Consider the following 14,457-nt stretch of genomic DNA (forward strand, 5'->3'; position numbering starts at 1 on the left):
GTCTCTGCCTTTCTGTCTATGTCTGTCTGTCTCTCCTCTCTGTCTCTACCTTTCTGTCTCTGTCTGTCTCTGTCTGTCTCTCCCTCTCTTTTCTAAGGAATTTATAGCCCAGGGGCACTCCCATGAGCTGGTTTGATGAAGGGTTTTGGTCACTCTCCTTACTCAGTCCCTGACAGTGAATCAGAGCCAGAGGGCATGTGGGTCTTTCTGGTAGGGGGAAGGGGGGGCACAGGCCAGTTATGGAAATGGGGTTGTCAAAGTGCTCATCGGTACCAACTGACACCAAATTTCTTGTGCCCATTTTGGGATCTGCTGAAGTCAAACTCATGAGATGCTGGCCGAAATCCATCCCCTTCAGGAGCTCAGTTGCGCTGTCCCATGATGATGAGCATGGCTGCCCTGGTCAATAGCCCAATGGGTTGCCATTGTCTGTCTGCCTCCTTCCTGGGCTGCGTCAGGATTCCAGGCTCTCCTCATTGTCTGTTTGAGTAACAGTCTGCCAGCATCTGCCGTTCATCTTGACATGTTCCTCTGTTTTAATAGCCTCATTTGTTTCCTGATACTATGGAGGCTCTATGCATTTATCACTAGTGCTCCTGTGCAGGACCAGGTAAAGGTAGATGTCACCTAGGGTCAGCCTTCCTCTGAGATCCTCTGTCCCAGGCTCATTAATCCAGTTCTTGTCTGGCCAGCTTTTGGAGGAACCATCCTTCTTCTGCTGGGACAATGCCAAGGTGGGCGTCTTCCTGGAATCCTTGCCTGGGGGCTTTGTGACTGAAGCTTGTGGAAAACCCCCTGTGGGTCTGCTTCTACCCCCTAACCAGCCCTTCTCCATCTCCCTCACTGGATCTGAGTTCTCTTCCTGACTCCATCAGGCTGGTGCTTCCCAAGCCTGTGGCCCTGTGGCCCCAGGCTTCTCCCCAAGACCAGCCCACTGGCTTTCCTTGTCACAGATGCCCTGTGGGATGCCCCTCACGCTGCTTCTTGTGTGATATCCCATCCTGTAGCCCAGTTGTCATGGGTCATGCCTTGACTTGTCATGCCCACCAGCATCAGAAGATGAAGATGCACTAAGCAGCTAGCCTGAGCCAAGCACACGCAGAGGATTCAGGCACCACACGATACCATTCAGAAGCTCTGACTGAAGGATCACTTTTTGTGCTATGTGAAAGGGGGCACCATGGGCAGCTTTGCTACCCTTAAGGCAGGTGTGTTGCAGAGGAAGTAAAGGTCTCCTTGATGAAATGGGAGAAGAGAGCTAGGGGCTTTTACAAGTGACATTTTGACGGGGATCAGAAACCTAGAGCAGGAAAGAGCTTCGGGGGTCCCAGAGTTCAACCACCTAATTCCTCAAAGGGAGGCAAAGGGACTTGTCTGAGGTCACAGAGGTTCTCTGATTCCAGAGACAGCCATTCTGCTGCTGTACCCCATCCTCAGATCCACACAGTTGACTGATGGGAGCAGAGAATATAATATCTCTTGGTTTGCTTATTCAATAAACTAGATTTCAGGGTAAGTTAAACTGGTCCAGGAAGTGTGGAATTCTCTTTATGGCTGATGCCATGTTCTCATACTAGGCTCACGGTTCTATGAGAGCATCCCAGACTGAGGGAACGGACAAGGAAAAAACAGCTGACACTGATCAATCCCTAGTCCTTCGCACTGGCTGGGCAAGTCTGGCATTCTCTGGCGCTTCCTCAGCACCTCCTCATCCTTAGAAGCTCTGCAGGAAGCAATTAATTAATCACTCAGTATTCATGGGGTACCTGCTGAGTGCTTGGTACTGGAGTAAAGTTATGAAGAAGACAAAGGATAAATGATCCCTATTCTCCAGGACCATGCATCCCAACGGGAGAGACACTAAGGGCCTGCAGAAGTGTGCCAAGAATGGTTGGGAAGGCCCAGAATTAGCCTGGGTCTCCAAGGACCAGCCCAGCTCACTCATGAAAGGCACAGCCCCCAAAGCTTGGCTTCCACACTCTAGGTAGATTGTCATTCTCTCCAAGGCTGGAGACTGTGGCGCTCCATTAGTGCTGGGTGGGAATGCCCACTAGGTCAGCATCACCAGGCTTTTGGTGTCCTTAGCCATAAAAGGAGTCCTTTATTCCATTGTCTTCCCATGTTCTCTCTCAGTATTCACTCGGTTCAGCTTCTCTGCCCATCTCATGACTTGGACACGAGAAGTGGTATCCGAGAGTTTCAGGGACATATGGAATTCAAAAAAGAGGTGGGCTGGTCATGTGGCAAGAAGTTGGGACCACAGGTGGACAGCCTGAGGGCTGCTCTGGGATTCATGTGGTGCTGAAAGACTCAGAGGAAAAGCCTTCTGAATGGAGGACTCAAGGGAAGGCATGGCCAGCAGCTACAGAGACGCAGAGGCAGAGATGGGCTGTGACTGATACTGTCGGATGCAGTCCATGCATCCAGGAGACCCCACAGGCCCCCACTCTCTTACAAGGGGTGCTATAGGTAAAGAGTAGAGGCAGTTGGGAGAGGAGAGGATGGCCATGTTCTTTCCCAGGCCCTCCCTGGCTGAGCATGTTGGCTACTCCCACCCACCTCCCCCCACACCCACCGCTGGTGGAGCCAGAAGCTGAGGATGTGCTCATAGAGACATGTGGAAAGAGCCCTGGACCCAGAATCAAATCCTTCCCCTGCCACGTACCACCTGGGTGAGTGACCCTGGAAGCCAGATGGGTCTCATCTGTTGAAAGACAGAGAGAAGGACAAAGCAGGCGTGATGGTACCATTAAAGCCTGGTCTCCTCTTGGCCACCAGCCCAAAGTATATCCCATTGGCATTCAGGAAGAAACCAGGACCCAGGTTCTCATACCGAGGGGTATTTTTTATTATTAAATAGAACACTGAGTTAGAGACAAACAGCATTGGTCTTCAGACATTCAGTTTTTCAGGCAAATGCATCTCATCCCATTTTGAGAGAGTCCATGTGTTTCCTGGACCCGTCTACTGCACCTCTCGTCTTCGGCAAGGAGGGCACTCAGGGGGCTGTCTCAGAATTGAGGGTAAGGCATCCAAAGAAAGAATGAGAAGCCTCCCACCCATTCCCCATCCCCTATTCAGTTCCAGGCCATAATAAAGAAGAGAAATCACTGGAGACAGCCAGGCTTTGGTTCTGAAAAGCGATAGTCAGTGGGCAGGATAGAAGCCGCCGGGCAATCACGTTAATCGCTTTATATCAAAATAAATCAAACTGACATTGATTTCAAGGCCATTGCGAATTAGAGTTCACCTTCTCCATCTTTAGCTAGATGCTACAAATTGAGCTGGAATACAAGGAGGAGGAGACCGAAGGGGGGGACATTCTGGGACAGCGCATCCATGGGAAGTATAGCCTTTGGTGGGGTGGGGGGAGGGAAGAGGAGTCAGGTCTTTTTTTCCTAGGAAACACTAAATGGGCCCCCCTGGATTCTGAAGGAAGAGGGATGGCAGCGTCTCCTTTCCCCAGCAGGAAGATTATAGTAAATGGTCCTAGGGAAATAGGAATTTTGGTTTGGCAACCCCAGATTTGGGCTTCTTCTAACCCCTGACTCTGATCTCTGAATTTGACAGGCCTAAGAACCCCACAAGAGTGCTAGACTCTCTGACAAATGGAGGTGAGAGTGCTGGAAATGAAAGTGGATTTCATCAGATGCCCTGACCACCCACCTCATGGCCCCTGGGAGGCTGCCCAGCTTTGAACCCAAGGAGAAAGAAGAAAACGGATTCTTTTTGATAGTAAATAGGCTCCCTTCACCCAACCACCACTGGATGTATGGAATCTCCAAATCTGTCTCATGTAATTCTTTCTACTTGTGGGGAAAAGCAGAAATGGAAGGAAGTAGAGACCTGCTGGGACAGGTGTCTCCTCTGGGTTTGATGGGTGTAAGATCAAGGCATCATAGCAAGAGAGAGAAAGACAGAGAGAGAGACAGAGAGAGAGAGAGAGACAGAGAGAGAGAGAGAGAGGACCCTAGTGGGTCACTGTATTTCCTGATAATCTGATAACATAATGAGATTCTAGACCCAGCTGTCTCTCACATTGGTGGGCTCCAATCCCTGCTTAGGCTGGCCACAGTTTAAAATGCTATACTGGTTGACTAATTCTGTGGACAGAAAGCTAGGACTCATGTAACACTGGACCAAAAACATAGACTGTGCTTGGTCCAGAGAAGGTCAGATTCGACTGCCTGGGTCCCAGGTAACACGGGGTCACCTCAGGCACCAGTGGGTTTCTTCAGACACACAGGCTTCTTTTAGACAAGTATGTTTATATTCCAACTGCTTCCTGGCCCCCTCTCCCAAATTCTTCCAGTCTCTGTTCACACCCAGTGGTAGACTGAGTACATTTCCTCAACAAACTCTCTGCTCTGTTGCCATTTCATTGTTGCTCAACAGCCTGGTGTGTGTGTGTGTATGTGTGTGTGTGTGTGTGTGTGTGCGCGTGCGCGTGCATTCACATTCTCATTGTCCTCTGGGTGTCATCAGAACCGACAGTGTCCACAGGAAGAGGCTGCTGGCCATTGCCAGCCAAGGTTTTCATTGCACAAAGTGGGGCACAGAAATCAGATGTTTTCTAGGATGTCCAGAGGCACCAGGCCCTTCTTTCGGCCACTGCAGACCTTGATGAAGCCATCCCTTCCTTCTTCTGAGGCCACACAGATCTGAATTCAAAGGGAAGGAGGAAGAAGGGAGGCTCAGTGATTGATGCCCCCTCCGGGCACCATTTGGTGCAGAGGATGACATTGCAGGGATGGGAGAAGAAAAGCCCAGAAGAGAGAGCTCACAGCATGTGGCCTTGACTTTGGGGGGGGTGAGTGGAACCGAATTCACATGAGTATGACTGAAATAGGGAGCTACTCCAGCCCGTCCCTCTCCTCCTACAGAGCAGTGATGTAAACGTCTGTGCACCGATGGGCTCTGACCTCGGCAGGAGAGAGGAAGTCTCTCCCCTCCTCACTTTCAGACACTGATTCTATCAATGCTCAGTATCTGGAAGACCTTGCCTTCCTCGGCAACCTCTTGTGGTGATGCAGGAAGGCTAGAAATCACGGGGTGGCACACTCCGTGAAGGGTTAATATTATGGGTGAGCTGTGGGGCAGCGGACATCAACAAACAGCATCTCCTGCCCCTGCTGACTTGTGGGCAAGAAAGGGAATTCTCCAACAGGTTCAGGAGGAAGATTGCCGGGGGTGGGGGGCAGCTTGAGCTTAGGCCACACCAGGACCCACAGAATGTTCACAGACCTGGAGAATGGTCCTCTGGACACTGGCTGGACCTTCTCTAGAGGGTGGAGGGGAGGCCTGGGACTAGAGCTGCTCACAATGAGAGGGTGCAGCTGAGAGAGAGCAGTGTCATTCGCCCTTTCACCTGCAGAGGGCTGACCACATAACATGGCACCTTACCAACCTTCGATGGATTGACCCAATAATTGGAGGGGATCTTCACATGGATGCGCCTGGACAGCTCAGAAGGGAGTTCAAACACCCCTGAGTGTTCTCTCCTTTTCGTATTACTTTGCTGTGGCCCTCGGCCTGAATGGCTGCCCTTTTTGAATTTTAAACGGGATATTTTCTAAGTTTTAAAGGCTGTTAAGGCACACGACCTAATTTCAAGTATCGCCCGCCATCTGTGGGTTCCATGAACCACTTTGACTCTCTTGTAGAGAGAATAGAGATGGGTTGTGCCCGCCATTGACTAACAGCTGCTGCATATCCACAGCCTAGCAGTATGAGGGGCACTGATGTACAGTCCTCCCTCAAAATTACTCTTATTATAGGCTTATAAATGCAAATTTTCTACTGAATGGTTGGAATCTTCTTAAAAAATATACTGTGAAAACAAATTAGTGGTAGATTGGAAAATGTTTCATTTGTGAACTTGTGAATGAGCAGACAGTGGCCAGACACTGGGCCCAGGGCGGAGCTGGGCACAGGATTGAGCAGGAGGAGGAAGGTGGGTTGGCCTGCCTTGGGGAAAATGCACAGTGCTCTGGGTGACCTCCTTCTGATGCCGCACCAAAGGCCTGTCTCTTTGACGTCAGTCTTTTTCTGGGGATGCTGCATGGCCAAAGGACAATGGAGAGACGGAGGCAGGGCCTGTCTTCCACCAGTGCGGATGAATTGCAGCCTTAGAGCCGCCCAGGGTCTCTGAGAAGGTAAGTGACCTGCCTAAGGCCACCCAGCCACCCCCTCTTCTAAACGCCTGAGGGCGGCTCTCTCTCTACTCCCTGGGTGCCTGCCTCAAACCCATTCCAGAGTCTGTGAGTTTCGCTGGGGTGGGGAGGCCAGGGAATGGAGGGGGAGTCAGGGCCCCTGGCTGTCTCTACTACCAGTGTGGCCTTGGGTAAGTGCTCTCCCCCTCGGCGCCAAGGTAAAAATGTTGGACCGACTGACCAGCTCTAAATCTGAGCTCCGAGAAGCTCCTTCACACAACGGTGTTCCTTGGGACCGTGGCCGAAGAATTGAGGCCACGGATGCTGCGGCAATCCACTCTGGCCCTTCGCCATTTGCTTTTCTGTTTAAGGGGGTTCTCTTCCGATAACCTCCTCTGCCCCCGCCCCCATGGGCCTCACTTCCTCCAAGGCTGAGTTCTTCTCCTTCCCTCTCTCATCCCTCCTGCCTTCTATTTGCCCAGAGCCCTCGGCTGGGATGTCCCCCTGGTCCCACCACACTCTCCCATGTATCAGACTCCTCTGTGTACGCGCCATCCCCTGCCTCTCCCAGCGGAAGGCAAGCCCCCAGGAGCAGAAACCGGGCTATGTCATCCTTGGCACCCCCAGCACCAAGCGCCGTCTCCTGTGCAGAGCAGGGGTTTAGTAAGTGTTGGATTTGGCTAAACTGAATTGCACTGAAGCCTTCAGCCAGTGGAGGGGCTGGGGTTGCTCTGAGGAAAACTGGGGATATTCAAAGGATGTTTTGTTTGCACGGTAGAGAGAACCGACTGAACCCCAAAGGCTCTTGCTGCTTATTTCAATATCATGAGGAGAGCAATTTGGGAAAACCTGAAGCTTCTAGATAGTCTGTGATGAAAAAGCCTTTTCCTCATAAAAGTTTGGTGCGTTTCTATAGCAACCATTTGAAGGAAATGACTTGGTGTCTCTGGAGGGCAGGAGCGGTGCTGGGCCCTGGAGTTGGGCTCGTTAGGACCAAAGAGGTGGAGCTGGGGCAGGTTTGGTAGGCGGCTCCCCAAGGCCGCGTCAACCCCTGCCGTGACCCTCTCTCTCCCTATATCCTCCCCTAAGCAAACGAGGTTAGGCTCTGAGACTCAGTCCTGAGAACCCGACCCAGAACAGAGGGACAGGGGGGATTCTGCCTGCAGGGAGGTGGAGCTCCCTTTGTGCCCACAACAGGGAGAGTCTGTTCTGCTGGTTATGATGACCCACTCGGCATCCAGACGGAACCCCATAGAGGCTGGTTCCCAAGAGCAGGTGGCGACCCCATTTCCCAGTCTCTCCCTGGGTTCCTTCTGCAGACCTTGCTCCCTCTGTGGCACTGTGACCACCATGCCCAGCTCTCCATCTTGGCTTTGCCTGTTTCTGCTCTCACAGCCTCACAAGGACAAACCCCTCCTTTTTGTGGCAGCCCCAGGCTCGGGGACAACTGTCTCCCTGCGTCTGTAACTTGTGGCTGGGCAAAGGGATGAACCTGTGAGAACCAAGATCTGCCTGAAACAGACAGGCAACCTGCTCCCAATGGCTGAGCTCAAGGAGAGGCCTGGACAGGTGTGGAGGGAAGCGGGGATCTGAGAAGGAAACATGGGACGTGAAGCTGCAAATTTCAAGGGGAAAAGAAGGAAGGCAATCAGAGCAGGTGACTCATCCATCCCACTGCCTCCGCATCTGATGTGTTGGGGAGAGGAAAACTGAAAGGGCCTGGTGGTGGACCAGAGCAGAGATGCAAAGTCTGCACAATGTGCCTTCGTTTATAGCTGTCTAAGGTTTGTCCCTGGCCAGAGAGGAAAGTCAGTGGGGAGCCAGGGTCTGGAGGGGCCATGCAGAGCCATGAGCTCTCAGAGACTAAGCGAGAAGGCAGGAGGAGGGAGCTGTCTCAGCTCTGGCCTTTCCTTTCCCAGGGCTCCTTGGGCGCTGTCTTCAGGGCTGATCCCCGCACCAACCAGGTCAGGATCCCCTCAGGGGTCTGCACTGTGGGGCCTGTGATGAGGGGGGCCTTTCTGAAGCCCCCAGTGTCACTCAGAGCCAAGCTGGGTGGGTGAGCTGGGTAGGAGGGGCTTCATTCCCAAGAGAAGCCGGCCCTTAGCTTTTGTGTTCCTCTGAGCTGCCTTGGAAGGGCTGTCCTGAGGCCTGAGGCCAAGGCTGCTGGGAGCAGTGGTGGCAGCTCGGGGATGATGGCTGAGGATGCCGATGGTTGATGAGTCTACAGTGTCTCTTCACTCACTGAATTCTCACAAAAACCCTTTGAGGGAGGTACGGTCTTACCCAAGAGGGCACAGAGAACCAGAGGTTAAGCAGCTGACCTTGGAGGGCTTCCAGCCCAGCTCCTCCTGACTCTGGTACAACCTGGTCCCAAGACACCACTCTGCCTTCCTCACCTCTAAATGTCTAATGTGCCCAGACGACTGCTCTGGAGGTGAAAACTCTTCTGGACATTCAGAGAGGCAGTTTGGGGGCACAGTAGGTGGACAGCTGGACCTGGGGTCAGAATAGACCTTAGCTGATGACTAGCTGTGGGACCCTGAGCAAGTCACTTGGCCTCTCTCTGCCTCAGTTTCCTCACCTGTAAATTGGGGATAACAGCACCTCCTTCCCAGGGTTGTTGTGAGGATGAAATGAAATAATGTTTGTAAAGTGCTTTGTAAGCCTTAAAGCGCTAACTCTGAATGCTAGCCATCATCATCATCATTATTATTATTATTATTATTACCACCATCATCCGTTGCCTGTTCTAAATCTACTGATCAGATCACCAACTTGGGGCCTCCTTTCTTGGGGGTCTGTGCTATTCACTCACCTGGTTCTCCTTCAGAGTGATCTGTCCCTGCTCTTTGCAGCCAATGAAGGTCTGGACACACTTGAAAATCTTCTCCTCTGGCTGCACGCGCTGAACAAAGTTGGCAGGAAAAAACCCAGTTCGGTCTTGAATTTTCCCCTGCAAAGTGAAGAGGAGCATGAAGCCATCTCCTGCAGACTGCTGAGAAATACAGCCAATGACCAGAAAAAGAATGGAATGGAAATACACCACCTTCCACCAGTCTTCATTGGAATCCTCGAGGAGTGTGACCACATCTCCGGGCCTGGAAGGAAAGAGAGAAAGGCCTTTGGACCTAGGAGGTACAGGCTGAGGACCTCAGAAAATTACCAGACCTGCCTGTTGTCCGCCCAAAGACCCTGGTGGCCAGTTGGCAGCTAATGCTGCTGACCACTCGCTGTGGTCTCTTTCTAATTCATAGCCACTGTTACAGCAGATCTGCAGCACCCTGGGCACGCTGAGCCATGATGGAGCGCTGCACTTTGGGATGTCCGGGAAGCGCCATGTTTTTGAGCTGTTCCAGTACTAGAAAGATGGCTGGGAGGGCTTTGGTCACTACAAGATGCGTTCCTTAGCTCTGGCCCTGGGTGTTTATCTCAGGGCACGGATCGGCCAGTGCTTCCTTCCAGCTGGCCAAATCTGCTGAGGCACCAGCAGTTTCTGGGCAAAGAGCCTCCCACTGAGACTGAGCCATCAGGAGACATTGGTGCAGGAGCTCCTGACCAGCGCAAGGATTACATTCCGAGCTGGAGTGGCTGGCTGACTAAGGTGCCTGGTTTTCTTCTGCAGCACCCCCGGCTCACCTTGCCCAGCAGGAATGCAGTGACGGCTCTGGTCCGGGGAGTTCTCGTTCCCTACCCACTGGATTGACACCAGAAGATCTGAGTGTGAATGTGAGTGAGGGTGCGCGTGATGGAATGGGGGACCTCCAGTTTCTTTGTCCATCAATTAACTAGAATAATCCTCCTTTCCTAGGTGTCTATTTGTAAATTCAACCTGAATCTGCAGCAATTGGATGGACTGGGTCAAAGAGCTCACATAAAAATCACATTGGAAACAGGGTGGGAAGGACAGAAGCCTGAGTCTGTGCCATGTAATACGGGGGGTTGGCCAATGAGGGCCCAGTCCTCAGATGATCGCTTCTAGGAGGAAGAACTGCTGTGGACCTCTGGGCTCCGTCCTGGTGGGGGCGGAGGCAGCTGGTTCCAGATCCACAGGATGGGCCCCACGACTGGCATCCTCTGCACTTCTTGTTCTGGCCACATCTCAAAGAGCCTGATAGACGTCATACAGAGGTGGGCAGGCCTCACGGATGGTGAGCAGCCACGTGGCGTGGCCTCATCTTCATTCTTGGAGGAAGCCACTCTCCAGGAAGGTTGTACCTTGTGAGGCCTGTCTCTATCTGAGCCCAAGAGTCCATGACAAAGAAACTGATGATGCATTTTGCATGTATGTAATTGATGATGCATTTTGTATGTGTGTAATTGATGATGCATTTTGTATGTGTGTAATTGATGATGCATTTTGTATGTGTGTAACTGATGCATTTTGTGTGCAATTGGTGATGTGTTTTGTATGTATGTAACTTATGCATTTAGTATGCAAGTAACTGATGATGCATTTTGTATGTGTGTGATTGATGCATTTTGTATGTGTGTAACTGATGCATTTTGTATGCAATTGGTGATGTATTTTGTATGTATGTAATTGATGTATTTTTTATGCAAGTAATTGATGATGCATTTTGTACGTATGTGATTGATGCATTTTGTAACAGATGCATTTTGTATGTGTGTAACCGATGCATTTTGTATGCAATTGATGATGCACTTTGCATGTATGTAATTGATGCATTTTGTATGCAATTGAAGATGCATTTTGCATGTATGTAATCGATGCATTTTGCATGCAGTTGGTGATGCACTTTGTATGTGTGTAACTGATGCATTTCACATGCAATTGGTGATGCATTTTGCATGTTTGTAATCAATGATGCATTTTGCATGCATGTATGTATTTTGCATGTAATTAATGATGTATTTTGTATACATGTAATTGGTGATGCACTTTGTATGTATGTAGTTGATGATGCATTTTGAGATCTTTGGAGACAGCTGCCATAAAGAGGGATTTCAAAGGTGGTATCACCTCTCTCCGTTGCAGGATCTGTCAGCTTTTTTGAGCCGAGGAAGACTGTTTGGCCAGTAGATGGCTCAGTGCAAAGCATGCTGCGCCTGGAGTCAGTAACACCTGCGTTTGAATCCTGATTCACTCAGTACCCGTGTGACCCTAAACAGGTCATTTAACCCCTCTCAGCCTCAGTTTCCTCATCTGTAAAATGGGGATAATTGAACCCACCTCCTAAGGCTGCTGAGAGGACCAAGGGAGACAATGCATGCAGAGAAGGACCTTCAGGCTGTCTAGAAATCCCAGACATCGTCAGCGTGCATTCTTATGCTCAGCGCTGCGCCTTCATCCCCTGCTCCTCTGTGCTAACTCCAGCATTTGCCGAGGCCTCCACATCTCTATGAGGTGCCACGAGGCCTGAACCGGCACGGGGAAGCTTCCTAGATGCTTGGGCGGGACTATCTACATTCATGCAAACTGACCCAAGTCCGCACGTAGGTTATTTACTTCCAGCCCGCCTTCGGTTCAGTCAGCTCCAGCGGCTACCACCGCCATCATTCATGAAGAAGACGAGATGGAACGCGTGTGAGCGTGTGTGCTGGGAGATGGGGGCACATCGTCCTGGGGACCGCGGGGTGAAAGATTGGGTCGTACGGTGAGAGGGTCGGCCAATCAGGCAACAGCTAAGGGGTGGGCCCTGTGCTGAGCGATGGGAACACAAAGAAAGGCAAAAATTCCCGAGTCCAAATCCAGTCCCTGCCCTCTAACTGTGCACATTCTAATGGGGGAGAAAAGTGTACATGCATAGGTCTATTCAAACTCCACGCAGAGTAGATGAGGGACACATGGAGGGAAGACACTAGCACTGGGGGAGGGAGAGACCAGGAAAGTCCTGCTGAAGGTGGGCTTTGAGCTGAGACTTGAAGGAAGCCAGGGGAACTGAGACGCAGAGGAGAGGAGGAAGAGTGTCCAGGGACAGGGAACAGCCAGTGCAAAGGCGCAGAGATGGGAGATGTCAGTGAGGGAAAGCCGGCAGGTCAGCGTCTCTGGATCATAGAGTGCATGGAGTGGACCAAGAAGGGAGGCAGCTGGGAGGGCAGGAGAGGATTTTGCATTTATTCAGGGAGGTGATAGGGAGCCGCTGGAGTTCAATGAGGAGGGGGTGTCTCTTCTGTCCCCCGAGATCTCCCATCCTCATCTCCTCCCACTTCTGGGACGGCTGCTTAGACCAGGGGTCAGTAGGATGGAACAGAAATCTCAGGGTCTCTAAGTGAGTCCTGGGCTTCAGCTGGGGCACAGAGGGGAGACGAGAGATCTCCCAGGGCCAGGACCATGTTGCTGCCTAATAGCGCCCTCTCCATCTAAAATCACACGTTGGTGCAGGGAGCTCAGTCATGGCCACACAAGTCATCTCCAGGGCCATTGAGCCCCAAGAGGCCTCCACACCCCACCAACGATGCTGCTCCATCCTCTAGGTCAGCAGTCCTGATCCTCCCTTAAGCCAACAGCAGCAACTGGCCTGATTTCAGAGAAGGCGGCTACTACATTTCACCTCTGACTATCCCAGTGGGAGTTCACCTTTATCTGATGGAACAGAGGTTGGTGACAAGAGGGCTTGGGACCTCAGGAATCCTCAAAGTGACCCTCCTTCTGAGAAGCTTGGGGGAAGTCACAGAGAGAAGAGGTAGTTACCAGAGGGAAGACATGAAGTGTGAGAGGAAGGGAGGAGAAAGGAGAGGGGGGGAGGGGGAGAGAGAGAAAGAGACAGAGGCAGAGAGGGAGGAGAGAGAGAATGGGGATGATTGGGTGAATAATGAGGATGCTCTGAACACTGCTCCATCTGAAGAATCAAAGAGAAGCCCTGGCCAAGACCTGGGGGTGTGTGTGGGGTGGGGGGTGGGGAGGGTTTGTGACATAGCTGAGGATGCTGGAGTTTAACCGGCATGGGAGGGAATTTTCCCATGCCCCACTTTTCCAGAAGCCAGCACCAGCAGAGCACTTCAGTAGCTTTAATTGCTAATTAACTTCCCATTATCTTCAGAGGAAGAAAGGACAAGCCCCAGAGGGGCCCATCTGGCCTGGAAGAATCGCCCCTTTCCTGCAGAAACATGGTTGGAAAATCCATAAACCTTCTCATGAGACTTACTCATATCTTCTAGTCTTGATGGGAAAAGAGGAAAACAGCTTTTGGCTTGCCACAGAGAGATGAGCACGCCCCAAAGCTCTGTGGTCAGTGCTGACCTGCCTATGGGCCACTGGGCTTCATGGGGCTGAAAGCTGCCCAGAATTCCCTGCCGTTCAGGGTCCCTCCCGCAGTGCCAGAGGCTGGGGCTGCTTTGTCCACCATTTCTCAAGCTTAAGGTAGCTTTGGTTTGGGTCGGCTGGTGATTTATGTGAGTCCTGAATGAGCTCAGGTCTGTGGGTGAGACCCAGTCAGCTGGCTTTTCCTTCTTCCCGGGAAAGCCGGACCTGTCTTACCTCATTTCCAGGTCTTCATTCTCCTGCGGGACAAATTTGTACAAGGCAACGTAGGTGCTGGTCTGTGCTGTGTCTTTGTGTAGAGGTCCCTGTGAGATGGGAAAGAAGAGAGGGAAGGGAATGGGAGTGTGGGTGCCCCTTCCTTTCAGGGTGCTCCCCCCAAAGTGTGAAGGTATCAGACCTTCTCGAAGGCTGCCCTACTGCAGACCCCTGTTCCCTGGGCGCGACTCCACTCTCACCATTTGTGATGTTGCCATGATCGCCTGCCCCACATGCTCACTAATGAGAAGGGCTGGCTCAGAGGGGGGGTCCAGGGAAGGAAGCTCGTCTGATGCAGAAAGAGACCAAAGTGCCCAGGAATCAGTGCAGTTCTTTCTTCTTTGACCCCTAGACAAGAGCCCCCCAAATGGATGTCTGGTAGGTCAAGGGAGGACCCGGCAGGTGGGCCTGTCTTTGGCATCAGATGAGCAGGCAGGTTCCCAAGATGCTGTTTGGTAAGGCAGATGGTTGGGGTCCAAGGGGTGGGGTAGAGGCTGGGGTCAAGAGGGCCAGTTAACATTGTTGGATGAGTATCTGCTGGAGAGTGAGGAGGGAAGGTTCTCTAGTCTTTTCAGGAGAATAACCCTTTTCTGAGCTGTTTCCTGCCCAATGTTTGGTATGGATATGATATCGGGACCCAAGACTGAGGAACTGGTGTTTCCCTCATTCCTTCATTCACTCACTCACTCATTCTGCCATTACTCATCCATCCATCCATCTACCCATCCATCCATCCGTCTATCCATCCATCCATCCATCCATCCATCCATTCATCCATCTGTCCATCCATCCATCCATCCATCCATCCATCCATCCATCCATCCATCC

At 51.6% G+C, this 14,457-nt stretch overlaps 1 protein-coding gene across 1 annotated transcript in view; it reads right to left on the minus strand.

Moving 5' to 3' along the window:
* Nucleotides 1-2,867: 2,867 nt before the first annotated feature.
* The window catches only part of STAC (SH3 and cysteine rich domain), a 68,945-nt gene continuing 57,355 nt past the window's right edge, over nucleotides 2,868-14,457 (minus strand). Inside the window, exons 8-11 of the mRNA XM_027835932.1 lie at nucleotides 13,591-13,679; nucleotides 9,199-9,250; nucleotides 8,968-9,105; nucleotides 2,868-4,661 (exon numbers count right to left, since the gene is read on the minus strand). Coding sequence (XP_027691733.1) covers nucleotides 4,563-4,661; nucleotides 8,968-9,105; nucleotides 9,199-9,250; nucleotides 13,591-13,679 — 378 coding nt within the window. The 3' untranslated portion in view covers nucleotides 2,868-4,562. The remainder of the gene's footprint in view (nucleotides 4,662-8,967; nucleotides 9,106-9,198; nucleotides 9,251-13,590; nucleotides 13,680-14,457) is intronic.

The sequence above is a fragment of the Vombatus ursinus genome, unplaced genomic scaffold, assembly GCF_900497805.2.
Source record: "Vombatus ursinus unplaced genomic scaffold, bare-nosed wombat genome assembly UNPS02014817.1, whole genome shotgun sequence".
In the NCBI taxonomy this organism is placed as follows: Eukaryota; Metazoa; Chordata; class Mammalia; order Diprotodontia; family Vombatidae; genus Vombatus; species Vombatus ursinus.